A 16,456-nucleotide genomic window follows, 5' to 3' on the forward strand; every position below is an offset into this window, starting at 1 on the left:
TTTGCCACCTTATCACATACTACATAATTTTTATGTTTATGATTTATTGTCCGTCTTCTATTACTAAAATTAAAGCTCCAGGGACTTCCCTGGTGGTCCAGTGGTAAATAATCCGCCTTATAATGCAGGGGACGTGGGTTCAATCCCTGGTCAGGGAACTGAGGTCCCACACGCCGCGGGGCAACTAAGCCCACGCGCCACAACTACTGAGCTCATGCGCCTCAACTAGAGAGAGCCCACATGCCACAAACTACAGAGCCCACGTGCTCTGGAACCCACAAGCCAGAACTACCAAGCCCACATGCCCTGCAGCCTGCACGCCACAACTAGAAAGAAGCCCACGTGCTGCAACGAAGGATCCCGCATGCCTCAACGAAGAACCCGCAACTGAGACCCGACGCAGCCAAAAATAAATTAAATAAATAAATAAATAGTAAATAAATCACTTAAAAAATAAATTAATTAAATTAAATTAAAAGTCCACTAGAGAAGGAATCTTGTTCTCTTTTGTTCACTGATACATTCTGAGTACTCAGAACAGTAACTGATGTGTAGTAAATGCTCAATAAATGTTGAATGAACAAATGAATGTCATCAAGGACCCAGGCTCTTTCTACCTGTCTATTCTCTCATTCTTAGCACACATGTCTGAGTCTTAAGCGAGAGAAATATCTTTAACTCTGTTCATCTCAAGCATTTTGTATAACCTGCTTTATTTTGTTTTGGTAAGTAAGTAGGAATTTGAAAGCGCTAAGTGATTCTAAATGTACCAATAACTTTTCCTTAGCACAAATCTCAAGAACAACTACTGACCACCTCTTGTTGAATCTGATACTTATTTTTCATCAGTTCCATTGCATCTTCCACTTCTGTCTTCCTTCAGTGTTTCTGCTTCTCTCCATACCTCTTTTCATGTATTTTTCTTACATTCTTTTCCTTTTTGTTCTGTATCCTTCCTTTATATATCTCCAACCCTCTCTGACCTTAATTCTGAATTGATGACTATTTACAAATAGTCATCAATTTAAAACCCAGTTTATGTTTCTTTTCTTAATTTTAACATTATGTAAGTTTAATACCTATTTTTAATGGTTAATTGCTCTTTATTTTCATGTAACCCTTAAGAAGAAAAGTTTTACCATCTTTTTCTAGAATATCATTTTCCAAAATGGATTCCTCAGATTGCTAGTATGTGGTAGGGTGAAAAAAGGAAATCTGTTGTCAATTGAGGTTTATAATTGTAGGGTGTAACAAAGTTAAACCAGGTTTTTTTCCTGCAATACTTCTCACAGCATTTAATATGCTGCTGTTCATTATAAGTCTTAAAGAAAGGACTATATGTATGTAATATATTTCAAACTTTCTTGATTGTAGAGCCAGTCTTTTTCATGGAATATTGTATGAGACTAGTATTCTGCAGAACTCACTTTACAAAGCTATTTTAGAATATAAATAGTATTAGGTATTTCCATTTAGGTTGAAATATTAGAATATTTCTTAAAGGTTGGGTACTAGATGTTTTGTCTTCCTGCTTGTTCATTTTACAAACGTCTGAGTGCTTGCTATTTATCAGCTGTTGTGTGCGCTCAGATGAACAACTTACGCAAACTGCTTTAAGCAGTACACAGTCTAAGTAACTAAATAACTCACCTAGAGTAGTACTGGAGAACTTCAGTGTTAAAATTGTAAGTAAAATTCCAGTGGGAAAATACCAACATTTCTTAAACTTACAGGATTAGTGTTCCTACTGCATCTCTTTTTTACCTTTATAAAGTAAGCCGCAAATACTTTTTAAAACCACAGTGTCGATTGCATTGTACATATCTATTAAATGCTCTGTTTCTGTTATAATGACTTCTTGTGTGGGCTGTTGACTTAAAGTGAAGTTTAATATGGTGTGTATTTTATTTAAATATACAAAAACAGAAGTTAACATTTAAGCAGCGATTAGTCATTTTAACCATTATATATAGTGTTTGACTTTAGAAAAGATTATCACTTTTTTTAGAAACTATTTTAGGCATACTTTTTAATCTTGTAAAGAGAAGTCATCACTGACTACATTTATGCTGCAGAAATAAAGGTATATTAACTGTTAGGCAAAATATTATAATTGAAATATTACTGCATGTTATTAATCTGGGGAAAGAGCAATTTTTTAAAAATGGGATTAGATAAGTAATCAATGATCATCAAATAGTGAACCTTTTTTTTAATGAAAGATAGGTAATTTATTATGAATGTCAGGGCTGGACCTTTTCTAGTAAAGGAAAATTACTAAAGTTAGGCTAATAGTGATTTAATAATGATGTTTCTCTTTACTTTTTATTTTATGTGGTGTCATATAAGAAAGACATCAAAAATAGCAAAACCTTAAAAATAAAAATATTGAAGAAAATTTAATCCTTGTCAAATAAGGACCAAAACTTACTTGATAATTAAAATCCGCTGCCAAGGAAAAAGAAATTGGTAGGCTGTTCTCCATTTTGGTAATGATGACAATTTAAAAAAAAAAAAAAAGTTTGACTGGACTATATAGTAATATATATATTACTAGAATATATATAGTAATAACTGGAAACATACTGACCCACCAAAAGATAACGTTATTTGATAAACTTACCTATATACCCTTTTATAACTCTAATACTTCGCAGTGAGAAGTTTGGTAAGTTATTTAACCTCTCCCCATTCCTACCCCCACCCCCTACCATGTCTCTTTTTACATAATTATGAATTTTCAAAAGATGAACGAAAAGCTTTTTAATCATTAAATTACTATAAGATTCTACATAATTAGGGTGAAGGCAAACATATGATAGGAGGCAAACAGAGGACATCTTTTTTTTTATTTTTTAATTTTTATTTTGTTGAAATAAGATTTAAAATCAGATGGTACTGATAAATAAAGGAGCATTTTATTCTTAAATCTAGGTATCTTCAGAGAACAGTAAAGCATCCGACTTTACTACAGGATCCTGATTTAAGGCAGTTCTTGGAAAGTTCAGAGGTATTATTTCTACTTTAAATTTTTTTATGTAAATGTTCTCATTTATGATTATCAGTGTAATAATTTGTATAAGAATAGGTGTTCAGTAAACAGTTGCATTAATAGATGGAATGAAGCAAAGATTTTTTTTTTGCTTAGTGCTTTAATTACCTTTAATTACTTTAAATTACTAGCAAAATATCTTCTTTGCATTGATAATTGTAGGATGATCATTCCCTTTCTTGAAAAATTAAAACCAGGTTTAAAAGAATGGCTTATTAATAGTCTAATTCTGAATGCCCTAAGTTGTTGCCTAGGCATTGTGTTGAAATAAGTTTATTCAGACCTCATTTTAGAGATTGTTGAATAATGTGTGTTTGTGTGTCTACATTCTAATAGTCTTATTAAGGTTTTGAAGTACAAATTTATGATTTGAAAGAGCTTTAATTATAACCATGCTGCTCTTTATATTTGGCACATTTTATCCTCTAATTGTTACTGTTTGAGATTTGTTTTTAAATTTACTTGAACCCCAGAATTTTTAAAAAATTCAAAATCACACAGTCCTAACTAAGCATAAGGAGATTTTTCTCAAGACTTTCTTCTTTTTTCCTTATAAACAGTTTATTTCTGCTAGCAAACAGGTGGCCAGCGTTAAAGTGCTTGGCAATTTCTTAATATATTTTGACAAACAGAGTGTTGTTCCATCTACATGTAAACGTGCAGAAGAAAAACAAATGGAAAGTCTATTTTTTAAGTTTTCCTTTGAGAAGTAGTGTATTTGAGAAATTAGATCTCACTATTGAAATGTATGAGAGTGAAGAAAATACAACCTCCTTTTTTTCTTTTTTCTTTATTCTTTTTTCTTTTTCGGGGCTGTGTGTGGGGGCAGTCCCTTCTGTGGCCAGTTAAACCTCCAGGCTTTTAACCGGTTTGTTTGCCCTTATTTGTCATTCAATTCCAGCTGCCTAGAGCAGTTAATACACAGGCTCTGAGTGGAGCAGGAATATTGAGGATGGTGAACAAGGCTGCCGACGCTGTCAACAAAATGACAATCAAGATGAATGAATCGGATGCCGTAAGAGCTGATTTTTTGACTTGAATAATGAGATGAATTAATGAGCCCAACAATTGCATTTTAAAGCTGTACAAGTAGAAAATAGGATATTAATTTGCTTATTGAGTTTAGTTCTCAGCACATCAGTTGACCACCATGGTTATACATGGTTAATTTGTTGCTTTAAAACAAGGAATGTAGCTTGCTGTTTATTGGTGACCTAATTTAAAGTGGTTTGTACTGGCTAAATTAGCTCCATTTTTCATTTTTCTTAGTGGTTCGAAGAAAAGCAGCAGCAATTTGAAAATCTGGATCAGCAACTTAGGAAACTTCATGCCAGTGTTGAAGCCTTGGTCTGTCATAGAAAAGGTTTGTTTGTCTTGTTATTTATATGTTTAACGCTGTAAGTTAATTCAGATATTTTATTTACATTTTATTAAAAATGAACATTTTAAAGTTATGAATATTTTAAAGAGGATATTTTCTGTTTCAACTTTGTTATTTAATATTTTCTGTTCCATTTTATGTAACTTCTAGTTTAGAAAGAGAAAAATCTTGAACTTGTAAAAGTATATTTTGAATTTTGGATTAAAACTGATTGATTAACTCTTTGTTAAACATATTTAATGAATGAATGAAGATGTCTTATTGGTAACTCTTATATAATTAAGGAATGAAATTTTTCTTTAAAATGTTAGTTTTGTACCTACATTTCCTAGAGAACTCTGGAGTATTTTCTTCATTTTTCAACCACCTGGAAGGGGGTGTTAAAAATTCATAGAAAACTTTAGTTGTAATTTTTTGATTCCATGGTGAGGTTTTTTGGTTTTATTTTTGAAGATTACATGGCTTTTACAATCATCTTTCTAAAACACTTAATAAGTAATTTAGTATGTGCCATTCCCAGCAATACATTGCAAAAAATAATTACAGAAAATCTACTGGTACATTTATTATTGAAAGTAACTTATAACAGTTTTTGCTATTTGTATTCTTTCTCTTAGGGAACATTTTATGGTTCTTTAAGAGAACTTTACGTAATGCAGAGCAACAGAGCAATTCAAGCAATATAATTGTTAGTCCTTGACATCTGTTTTTCTTTATTTGATGTATCTGAAATAATCATATTGAAAAATCTTTTCAAAAATTCTTAATATTTCACTATGCATTGTTGTTGCACACAAAGAAGAAAAGAATAAGATTTATGTGAACTGCATGTACAGTTTTACTTTGCTTTCCTCCTGTGAGCTAAATAATATTCTTATCAAAAATTATAGACATTATTTTCAATAGTAAATGTTTAAAGGCCAAATAATGTAGTATAAATCAATTGTGAGTGTTCCCAGTGCTTTCCATATGAAAAATATATTTTTTGTCTTTTTTAGGACTAGACAGAGAAACAGTGAGCACTTTAGAGGAGAAAGGGAAGGGAGATTATTATATTATTAAACATAGTTCATCCCCTGGGAATATAGGCAGTGGTTCTTTTAAATTTTCAGTAGAGCTCTGAGCAGTTAACATGTATATGCCCAAGGCATTTTAATGACTGATTGTTGCATGTTAATTATTTTAAAATATTTGAGCAGTTTGTGAATAGATAAAATTTAGAGCGACAGTAAAAAAAATCAATGCAATATTGAAAAATTTCACTAGTGAACACTAAAAGTGACTACTTTTTTATTCCAGAACTTTCAGCCAACACAGCTGCCTTTGCTAAAAGTGCTGCCATGTTAGGTAATTCTGAAGATCATACTGCACTGTCTAGAGCTTTGTCTCAGCTTGCAGAGGTTGAGGAGAAGATAGACCAGTTACATCAAGAACAAGCTTTTGCTGACTTTTATATGTTTTCAGAACTACTTAGTGACTACATTCGTCTTATTGCTGCAGTGAAAGTAAGCCTTACTTTGTAATCTTCCTTGAATTCTTCATACTTAAGTGTTTTGCTTATAAGAAGAACATGGTATCCTATTAGGCATGCATTTAAGTGTGTAAATTACATACTAGTAAGTATAAAATGGCTTCAAGATGATTATTCATAGCTTAATATTCTCTTCCCCTATGACTTAGACAGTACAATAGACAGAATTGATGTTTTTAAGAGATCTAAGGATGCCAAATAAAATAAAACCATTAACACACTTACTTATATATTTATATATAGAAGTTTGCAGCTAACTGATAGCATTTGTTTACTCCTTCTAGCATAAGCTGAAACTACCCACTGGATTCTGTTATCATTAGTAAAGTTATAATAAGAAGCAGGAAAAAACCAGAACTGATTATTGCATGAATATGTTTAACGGTGGCTTTGGCATGAATTTGGACTGTAAGCAAACATTCTGCGTATATGTCACCATCTAATTATAGATGAGATGGGACTAGATTAGGTAAAAAATTGTGTTATCTAGTGGTAATGTTTAAGGATGAACAGTCTTAAGTTTCTGAATAGTTAAGAAAGTAATCCCATTAACGAATGAAAATTAGTATTTTATAGATAACTCCAATATTCAGATAATGAAACTGAACTGACTGTTATTTTATGTTACATGTTATGGAATATACTTTTTAAGATCTTATGGTGTCTTTGAATTACTGTTAGGAACGTTAGTTCTCATGGAGAGTCGAGGGGAGCTGGAAGTTTACCTTGGATTCAAACATCTAGAAAGTTAAATTAGTATTTATAATCAGAACATTGATGCATTGCATATCATAGACAATTCTATTCTCAGGCTAATGATGACAGTTATTACTAGAGGGTTCTTAGCATTTCAGAGTGGTACTTTCTTAGGTTTAGGTTTGTCTATATTACCAATTTTGTTTGTATTTATTCTTAGGTGTTACTCTTTTAGTTTTTATTGGAGTGTAGTTGATTTACAATGTTGTGTTAGTTTCAGGTGAACAGCAAAGTGAATCCGTTATACATATACTTATATCCACTCTTTTCTTTTTTAGATTCTTTTCCCATATAGGCCATTACAGAGTATTGATAGAGTTCCCTGTACTATACAGGAGGTTCTTACTGCTTATCTATTTTATATATAGTAGTGTGTATATGTCAGTCCCAATCTCCCAGATTATCCCTCCACCTCCCTTATCCCCTGGTAACCATAAGTTTGTTTGCTACATCCATGACTCTACTGCTGTTTTGTAAATAAGTTCATTTGTACCCTTTTTTTTTAGATTCCACATATAAGTGATATCATATGATATTTGTCTTTCTGAGTCTGACTTACTTCACTCAGAATGACAATCTCTAGGTCCATCCATGTTGCTACAAATGGCATTATTTTATGGCTGAGTAATATTCCATATCTTCTTTTTTATGGCTGAGTAATATTCCACATCTTCTTTGTCTATTCCTCTGTTGATGGACATTTATGTTGTTAGATGTTACTCTTTATATTCCTGGCGGTTAGTTTTTCTTTTCACCTATTTAAATATATTAATATAGATAGTTATCAGTTCATTTTATATAGGCAACTTGTGATATACAGAAATTCGGTTTACAGATCATGGTTCCTGTTTCTCACCTGCTCTCACCTCATTCCAGAGCTCCCACTAGCATGAGAGCTATTATTAAAAAGTATAACACCTGCAGAAAACCTGTGGGTTCAAAAAGGGACACTAGGCACTGTCTGTGAGAAGTAGTACCTGCTGAGAAGAGCTAACCTGGGACAAGACTCCCTGACAGGGTTGGCCTCCCTGTGTGTTGGATGCTCATCCCTCAAAAACAGCTTTTCTCATACTGCCTCTACCTTCTTACGGTTTTCTTACATTCCATGAAATTACAGTTATATCAGTGTTTCCCGGAATGTTTTCTACATAACACTGACACCGAAAGATGTGCCACAGTCAGCTGAGTTTTGGAGATAATGTATGCAATAGCCCTGTCTTGCAGATTCAGAGTGCATTTAAAAAGCTCAGGACTGTCTAGCAGTAAAAAAAGACATTTAACTTTATTTAATCCAGAGGCTTCCAAATTCATATGAACAGGAATTCTTTTCCACTTAATATATTTTTACACATATGCAACACACTTTGGGAAATACTGAATTAGTGATTCATTGACTAAAAGAAGAGTTAAAGAGCTATGGTCAAGTTATACCTTAAGATGAATTAAGCTCTTTCAGATTGATTTTCTACTGAAACCTAGCCCAGGTCCACTTCATAAAGGAGTTGAGAAATTATGGAGTAAGATGACAAGGCAATTTTTATGGTCTTTATTTTTTGTTTGTTTTTTATTTTAAACTAATTCATTTGTATTTGAAAAAGTACATGCACAGAATAATTCTAACAACCCTAAAAGGTAAAATTTCTTTTTACTAAAACCTCTAGTTTCTCTTCCCTTGGTGAAATTCTGTTAGATGTCTTTACAGAATTAGCTGTGCACACTTATGAAGCTAATTTTCTCTTTGTTTTTCTTTCCTTCTTTCTTTCTGTGTTTCTTTTTCTCAACCCCCTTCTCCCTCCCTTCATCTCTTCCTTCCTTCTTCAAAAAGGCACATACTATATACATGATTCTTTGCCTGCTTTTTTTACCCACTCTATTTTAAAAAGGTCTCTTTATCAACTTACGTAAATATGTGTTGCATTCTTTTAAATGGTTGTATCATATTCCATCATTTAGTATATAGATGGACCTGGAATTATTTGATGAGTCCAATATTAAATATTAAGTATTTTGATAATAATTCTTTGGGCATAAAATTCCTAGAAGTAGAATTACTTGGCCAAAGGGTATATGAAGTTTAAATTTCAATAAACATTGCCATATTACTGTCTGAAGAGGTTATACCTCTTTATACTCCCGCACCAATATATGTGTTGCTTCTTCTCCCACCCAATGATGGTTTTTTTTGTGTGTGTGTAAGTTTTAATTTCTTTAGTTATTGTGAATTTAAGCATCTTTACAAATGATAAGCCATTTGCATTTCTTTTTTCTACGAACTGTTTATGTTTATGCCCAGTTTTATTTTTTGTCTTACTGATTTCTAATAACTGTTTAATACTATTCAATACTTAGCTCTTTGTTTTATCCGTATTGAGAGTACTTTTTAAAATGATGGTAATTTTGAAACTAGGAGTACTTTGGGAATTAGAATTTAGGGCCAAAGTGGGGGTACTGAGAACATGAGAAATTGGGGCCTTAAAGAAAGTGATGAAGTTCATCCACTCAGAATACTGCCCAGGCCTGGCCTTGTAGCCAGGGAACTCCTGTTTCCCTCTTTTGTACAGGCTCTGACATCTGGGACTCCATATTTTGGGTAATACAGTTAGTTAGCTCACGTGTATGAAGTGGTAAACTCGTTAGATGCATTTTCATGTATTGGCCTTCTGTGAGCCACTAGAGTAGGGTAAGGGATTGAGGGTAATAGCTTTCAGTGTTTTCAGCACTAGAATCTTCATAAGGAATTCTTACAGGGAATGCAGGTTTATAAAATATATAAAATAATTTTTTAAAAAACCAGTAGATGGATTCCCCAAGGAGTTTAACATCTTCATCGTTTGGCTGTAAGTAATCAGCATCCTTTCAGGACTCCAGGAATCTAGGCAGCATACTTTCAGATTCACTGAATTAGAATATGGTATTAATTAAATTAAAATTGCAGCCTCAAATTTCCTGGTTGGCCAGGAAAACTGCTCCACAACTGCAACCTTGTCTAACCTAGACGAGCTTGCATACAATTGCGTACCATAAATTGGTGGGGGATGGGGGGTGTCTAAAGTGAATCACCAGTGTAAATGTATCCCTCTTGTAGAAGAAGCTGGTTGTACCAGAGTGGATTAGTATCTTGACATGCAGAGGCATACATTAAGTTATGATTTGATATTTTGGGATTGACATATATACACTGATACATATAAAGTAGATAACTAATGACAACCTGCTGTATAGCTCAGGGAACTCCACTTCGCTGTACAGTAGAAACTAACATAACATTGTAAAACAGCTATACCCAATGGGAAAAAAAAGAGATAGCATTTTTAGAAGATCAGGTATGGTTCTGATTCTTTTTTTCTTTTATATTCTGGTGTTACAAGGGTAGGAAACCAAATGAAGAAAAAGTTAATTCTTATGGAGTTAAGATTAATTTTTTTATCTAAAATAATCTGACTTGAGTAGCTTTGCCTTTACCATAGCTCCTATATCTGTACCACAGTGAACATGTGATTTCTGGAATACTATGAGATAATAAACCGGGCAGAGACCAAATTAGTTTAAGTTGGTGTATCACTGAAAAGGCCAGTTGATATATACTAAGAACTTAAGCAAATATTAAAATTAAAGGGCATTTTGGTTCGCTGTTGCACTGTATTGGTACATATTTTAAATAATCAAATTGTACAGAGGAATTTATAAATGAAGAGCTGATATGGCCATGTTCCTTTAAAGGAAAATTAGGCCTAAAGTCTTAAATTACTTTTAAAATTTGTGTATGTGTAGGGGGTGAGGCACAGGGATTGTTTATTTGTTTTAAATGATAGTGACTTTTTGAATGTATTTGTGTTAGATGTATTACTTTTGTGATTTTGGCCCAAATTAATTTGGCTGAAGCAAAATCAATTCATAATGAGAAATGTTTTAGGGAGAATGTAGTCTTTTAAACATAAGAAAAGCAAACAAAAAGAACAGTAAGACTCACTTACTGAGAGAAGAGAAATTATATGAGATGACAAATCTAGTAAAATGGATTTAAATGCCTATAGAGTGCGTTTAACTTACCAGTTTGCCTAGGATGTCTCTTGTCCTGGCTAATTAAAATGTGTACGGTCTTTAAGAACTGTGAATTTAGAGTTTTTAGTATTATTGCCCACATTTTCAAAATATGCTGTATGCGGTAAATACAGTCCAATTATGGTTTTTTCTGATTACTTAAGTTATTATTATTTGCACTTCTGGTAGAAATCTTAGAGTTAATCAACTACGTTTATATGTGTATGTTATCTAGAAATAATCCATAATAGTACTTACTAATTATTAAACATCCACTAGGTTAAGTCACCCTGCGTGCTATATACTTTTCATTTTATTTCTAGTCCATAAATCTAGATCTTATTTCACTCTTTTATATTTGGAAGAACTGTGGGTTATAGAAATTAAATGAATTTCCCCGAGATCATACAGTGACAAAACTAGTATTTGAATCCAAATTTGATTTGTTCCAAAGCCTACATTTTGAAAATACACTATCTACTTGCTTTCTTCTTCATCAGGTTCCTATAACAGTGTGTATTAATTTACTGTTTCTTGATCCAGAAGCTCTCTATTCGGAATAAATGAAAATAACTCTGTTTCACCCATGTTATTAATGCTTGCTTCATTTGTTCAATTAATAAATACTAAAAAAAATGAATATATCCCCAACATCAAGCTAGAAAAGGGATTATTGTTGTATTCCAGTCTGTCCATCAGTTTTTTTTTAATGAAATTTCTAATTACTGTCTTACCTTCATATTTCATTTCTTTCCTCCATTCCCTTGCTCTTGCTCTTGCTCTACCAAACCCCTTGAAAGAAGTCATGGAGGTGGTTGAATTGTTCTGTTACGGTCTTTTTGTCTGTTTCTTCATTTAATTCTGCATACTAGATACATATATCCATTTGCGCTTTTTGTCTTGTATAGGACTACCTCTCCCCCCGCCCCCCGCATTTTGTTATATCTTTACATTGTTTTGCCTGTTCTTTTATTTGCTATTGGTAATCTCTTCCACCACATTTTTACTTTACTTTCTGTTATCTTATGGCTTTTCACATTTCCTATTTTTAATTTTTTGGCATATTTCCAACACTTAAATCTGCTTTTGATATTTTAGTAGGGAAACTTTCAATTGTAAATATGACACCAGCATTTTCCTATTAAATCTTTCTTCAAAGCATAAAACTCTGTTAGAAATCTTATTATAAGCCACATTTTAAACCCTAAAGGTGGGACTTCCCTGGTGGTCCAGTGGTTAAGACTCTGCGTTCCCAGTGCAGGGGGCATGGGTTTGAATCCCCTGGTCTGAGAACTAAGAAAAAGAAAAAAAACCCTAAAGCCTAGTGAAATGGATTTTATATATAGTTTTGTTTTTTGTTTTTTTATTCTGAGCTCTTATATTTCATCCAATTACCGGGTTTTTGTTTTTAAGCAAATGAATATAGAACTCTGTTTTCTTTGATATTGGCATGTTTATTTTCAGTATCTCACTATATTAGAGTAGTATATAAGTACTTGGTTTTATTGTTTTTAGTACTATAGCACTTCTATTATTTTGAAAGTATTTCAGTGTTAATTCCCAGTTAGTAATATTATGTCATTCACTTATAGGGTGTATTTGACCATCGAATGAAGTGCTGGCAGAAATGGGAAGATGCTCAAATTACTTTGCTCAAAAAACGTGAAACTGAAGCAAAAATGATGGTTGCTAACAAACCAGATAAAATACAGCAAGCTAAAAATGAAATAAGAGAGGTGATTAATACAAAATGCTTTATTTATCTCTTTACCCAAATTTTCCATGACTCATTCATATATGCATAATTTTTCATAAATTTTTTTCTGAACCATTCAACACTTAGCTATTTTTTCATAACTTACGAACTGTTTTATAATTCCTTTAACATTTTGATCATCATTAAAATCTCCAGATCCCTTTGTTACTTTCACATAATTATGGAATGGATAAAGAAGCGTACAAGGAAAAGATTTAAATTAACCTTGAATTAATAATCACACATTTCTTTTGAGATGGTTAATTTGATTTCAGATAATTACTTATTTTGTGTCTAAAATTGGTTTTAGAGATAGACTTGTCCCACATGTAGCTGTCCAGGTGACATTATCCCCCATATATATGTATTATATATGGTATTTTAGTGAATCTGTATAAGTTTATTATAATTTATACACTTTTTTTGCCATGCTTCAATAAGGAAATTGAAGAGGTAGGACAACCTTTATATTACTTAAAGTAAATGTACCTGCTCTTTGAAGAGTATGTACCAGTGTTTTGGTTACATAGTGGGAAAATATCATTTCATTGCTTAAGTCTTCATTTATTTTATTTTAGCTGTTCCATTGGTCACTAATCACAACGTTTATTGTTTCTGTAGTGAATTTAATGTTTACCGATAGGTGTTCAGTAGACCGTAATTGCACAGTTTTTTTTTTAATCTGTACATTTCACCATTACAAAAATGTTTTTTAAATGTTTGTCATATAATTTTTCTAATTAATTATTTCCATGGGCATATAAATTGTGATGAACATGTATTCTTGAAATTAGCCAGTATTATTGATATATTTTGAAATAATTTAAAGGTATATAAAGAAATGAGAAAATTACACTCTAACACTGCTAAATTATTTGATAGTGAATTTTATACTCAAAATCTTTTCATCTAAATTAAGGTGTGGAGACTGTAGTTCATTAAGCACTAGAATATCCTAATCGTAAGTCTGACAGTAAAATATTAATGGAAATTAAGCTGGTGTGCATTTCCACTACTGGAAAGTTACATACACGTTTGAATGATGCCAAACTGGGCTTTGCCAATATTGAACTTTCAGGATTTTTAGGCACTGCATTATAAATCAAATGAGTGGTCATGACAGCTAGTTCTATAAATTTTTCCCGGACAAGATTAAAAAATTTGTACGTTTTTGTTTGTTTTTGTCAGTGGGAGGCAAAAGTGCAACAAGGAGAAAGAGATTTTGAACAGATCTCTAAAACAATTCGAAAAGAAGTGGGAAGATTTGAGGCAAGTATAATAATTTCACACTTTTCTTAACAACTTGGTCACATTTTGCCACAATATCATGGTAAAATCAAACTTGGTTTTGTACTAATGGACTTTTTTTTTCCATGTATTGTACTTTAACAGAAACAACGAGTGAAAGATTTTAAAACTGTTATTATCAAGTACTTAGAATCATTAGTACAAACACAACAACAGGTAAGGTAATTTTTTATAACTTACAAACTTCTTCGAGAATTTGTTTTTGATATGCTTTTTTATTTTAAACATGATAATCAATGAAATGAGCTTTACTTGAGAAGTAATAAATGGAGTAGAGAAAACCAAAGACAGCAAAGGAAGAATGGTAGTAAAAATAATTGGAAATTCTCGGGTCCTTTTTGCCTCCGCTGCTAACCTCTAAGAGAGAGATACTTTTCCCAGTTTTAGACTATGAGAAACACTCTGTACTACTTTTCCCTTTTTCTCAGTCTTCCCAGTTTTACTTCCCTATTGATCATAGCTTGAGTCAATGTTTGAGTACATTCTTGTAGTAAGTTCTTCTCTTCCATACCAGATAGAACTTAAACTAAAAAGTCAATTTTAAAGGTTTTTTTAAAAATATTGTTTTGATTTTTCCTTTAGTTTGTGTGGGTTTGGTGTTGATTGTATACTGCAAGTGGCATTTGTCTCCTTAAATAGAGAACATCATGGATTTTAATGTTATATTAAAGAAAAGTCTGTAACAGGATAATATCAGAGGTTTGTTCCTGTGTATTTTAATATAAATTTGAGTAATAGATCAAATTATTTAATATCTTGAATAGAAGGATTTCTTCCTCCAATTCTTTTTAAACTATATAATATCAATAGATTAAATTTTTAAATTAGGTGATAACATTATATCTTCAAATTATATTTGTTTTTTATTTTAAATACTTAGTTCATAAAGTCAGATTCTTTAAATATAAAAAGAAATCGGGGGCTTCCCTGGTGATGCAGTGGTTAAGAATCCGCCTGCCAATGCAGGGGGCATGCGTTTGAGCCCTGCTCCGGGAAGATCCCACATGCCGCGGAGCAACTGGGCCCGTGCACCACAGCTGCTGAGCCTGCGCTCTAGAGCCCACGAGCCACAGCTGCTGAAGCCTGTGCACCTGGAGCCCGTGCTCCGCAACAAGAGAAGCCATGGCAATGAGAGGCCCACGCACCGCAACAAGGAGCGGCCCCACTCACTGCAACTGGAGAGGGCCCGCGCGCAGAGCAAAGACCCAACGCAGCCAAAAATGAAATAAATTTTTTAAAAAATAAATTTTAAATAAATGAAGCAACTATTCTGTAAAAAAAACAAAAAAAAGGTTATATAAGCTTGTTTTTAAAGGAATTGTTTTAAACTTAATGTTAGTTTATATGTCAGTCTATTCTGTTCTCTGGACTCTGGACTATCCAGGAAAGACTGGCAGCTAATTCCTTCCAGTCTCTTTTCCCATTCTTGCTTGGATATTTTCTTCTCTTCCTCCTTTTCTCATTCTTTTTGGCTAGCAATAACATAAAATGTGAATGTCCTCTGAATTAGGAGATGTTATCACTTTATATTGGAAAAGCTCATTGCAGTTTTATTATTTAAGGTAATCTTATTTAACTTACACTAACAAACTGTTTCTATATATACAATTCATAAATTAAAGAAATCTTAAATTTTTTGGTATTAAAAAAATTTTTTTTCTTACATCAAAAACTAAAATTACCCAGGAGTAATTAATATTTTAAAATAATTTATATATGAATTATATTGACAGACTTAATATAAGGGAATTTAGATGATCCCTTTAAGAACCAGACTTTAGTAAATGTTAATCATTGTTAGTTATTTGTATAGATTTTTTAAAAAACGCTTCACAGGATATATTATATAAACGACAAAAAGATTATGAGAATGTCTTTTATTTTTTGTTATCATCCACAGCTGATAAAATACTGGGAGGCATTTCTACCTGAGGCCAAAGCCATTGCCTAGCAAGAAGATTATTCCTGTTAAGAAGATCTTGGATGCTTGTTCCAGTTATGCAGAATTCCATAGTGAAATCATCTAAAACCATCTAAATAAACCACTATATATTTTATGAATTACATGTGGTTTTTTATAAATATATATTCTGACATTTTATTACAAGCTGCATGTCCTGACCCTCTTTGAATTAAGTGGACTGTGGCATGACGTTCTGCAATACTTTGCTGAATTGAACACTACTGTGTCTTAAATACTTGCACTAAAAAGTGCACTGCAAGGCCAGAAAATTTTACAATATTTTTTTCTTCACAATATGTTCTGTAGTGTGTTCGCCCTCTTTATGAAGTGAATTATCAGCGCATTGGTTAATGTTCACTTATACATTCCTGTACGGAAATGATGATTTTGTGATTACAGTAATAAAATGATATTTCTTGTGAAGTATTAGTAACAGATTATTTGGGTATGTAAGCATATTAGGGATCTTTTAAAAGCATTTTAATAGGAAGAAACTTTTTCTCTTAGATGTATATAGGTGATGCTATGATGACTAATTTTTTTAATTCACAGAAAAAACAACTCTTTCATTATTAAATGACTCGATGAAGGTTAATTAAGTTTTTTTATCTCTTGGTTCAACTTTGGGGAATGCTCTTGTCTTGAGTAAGGGAGTAAATAATTGTCTT

The 16,456-nt window shown here is 32.3% G+C and overlaps 1 protein-coding gene across 1 annotated transcript in view; it reads left to right on the forward strand.

The window, feature by feature from the left end:
• The window catches only part of SNX2 (sorting nexin 2), a 61,855-nt gene extending 45,644 nt beyond the window's left edge, over positions 1-16,211 (forward strand). The window contains exons 8-15 of the mRNA XM_059916949.1: positions 2,935-3,010; positions 3,954-4,067; positions 4,322-4,415; positions 5,733-5,938; positions 12,354-12,497; positions 13,706-13,786; positions 13,910-13,981; positions 15,726-16,211. Of these exons, the coding sequence (XP_059772932.1) occupies positions 2,935-3,010; positions 3,954-4,067; positions 4,322-4,415; positions 5,733-5,938; positions 12,354-12,497; positions 13,706-13,786; positions 13,910-13,981; positions 15,726-15,776 (838 nt within the window). The 3' untranslated portion in view covers positions 15,777-16,211. The remainder of the gene's footprint in view (positions 1-2,934; positions 3,011-3,953; positions 4,068-4,321; positions 4,416-5,732; positions 5,939-12,353; positions 12,498-13,705; positions 13,787-13,909; positions 13,982-15,725) is intronic.
• The last annotated feature ends 245 nt before the right edge of the window (positions 16,212-16,456 follow it).

This window comes from Balaenoptera ricei, chromosome 3 (assembly GCF_028023285.1).
Source record: "Balaenoptera ricei isolate mBalRic1 chromosome 3, mBalRic1.hap2, whole genome shotgun sequence".
In the NCBI taxonomy this organism is placed as follows: domain Eukaryota; kingdom Metazoa; phylum Chordata; class Mammalia; order Artiodactyla; family Balaenopteridae; genus Balaenoptera; species Balaenoptera ricei.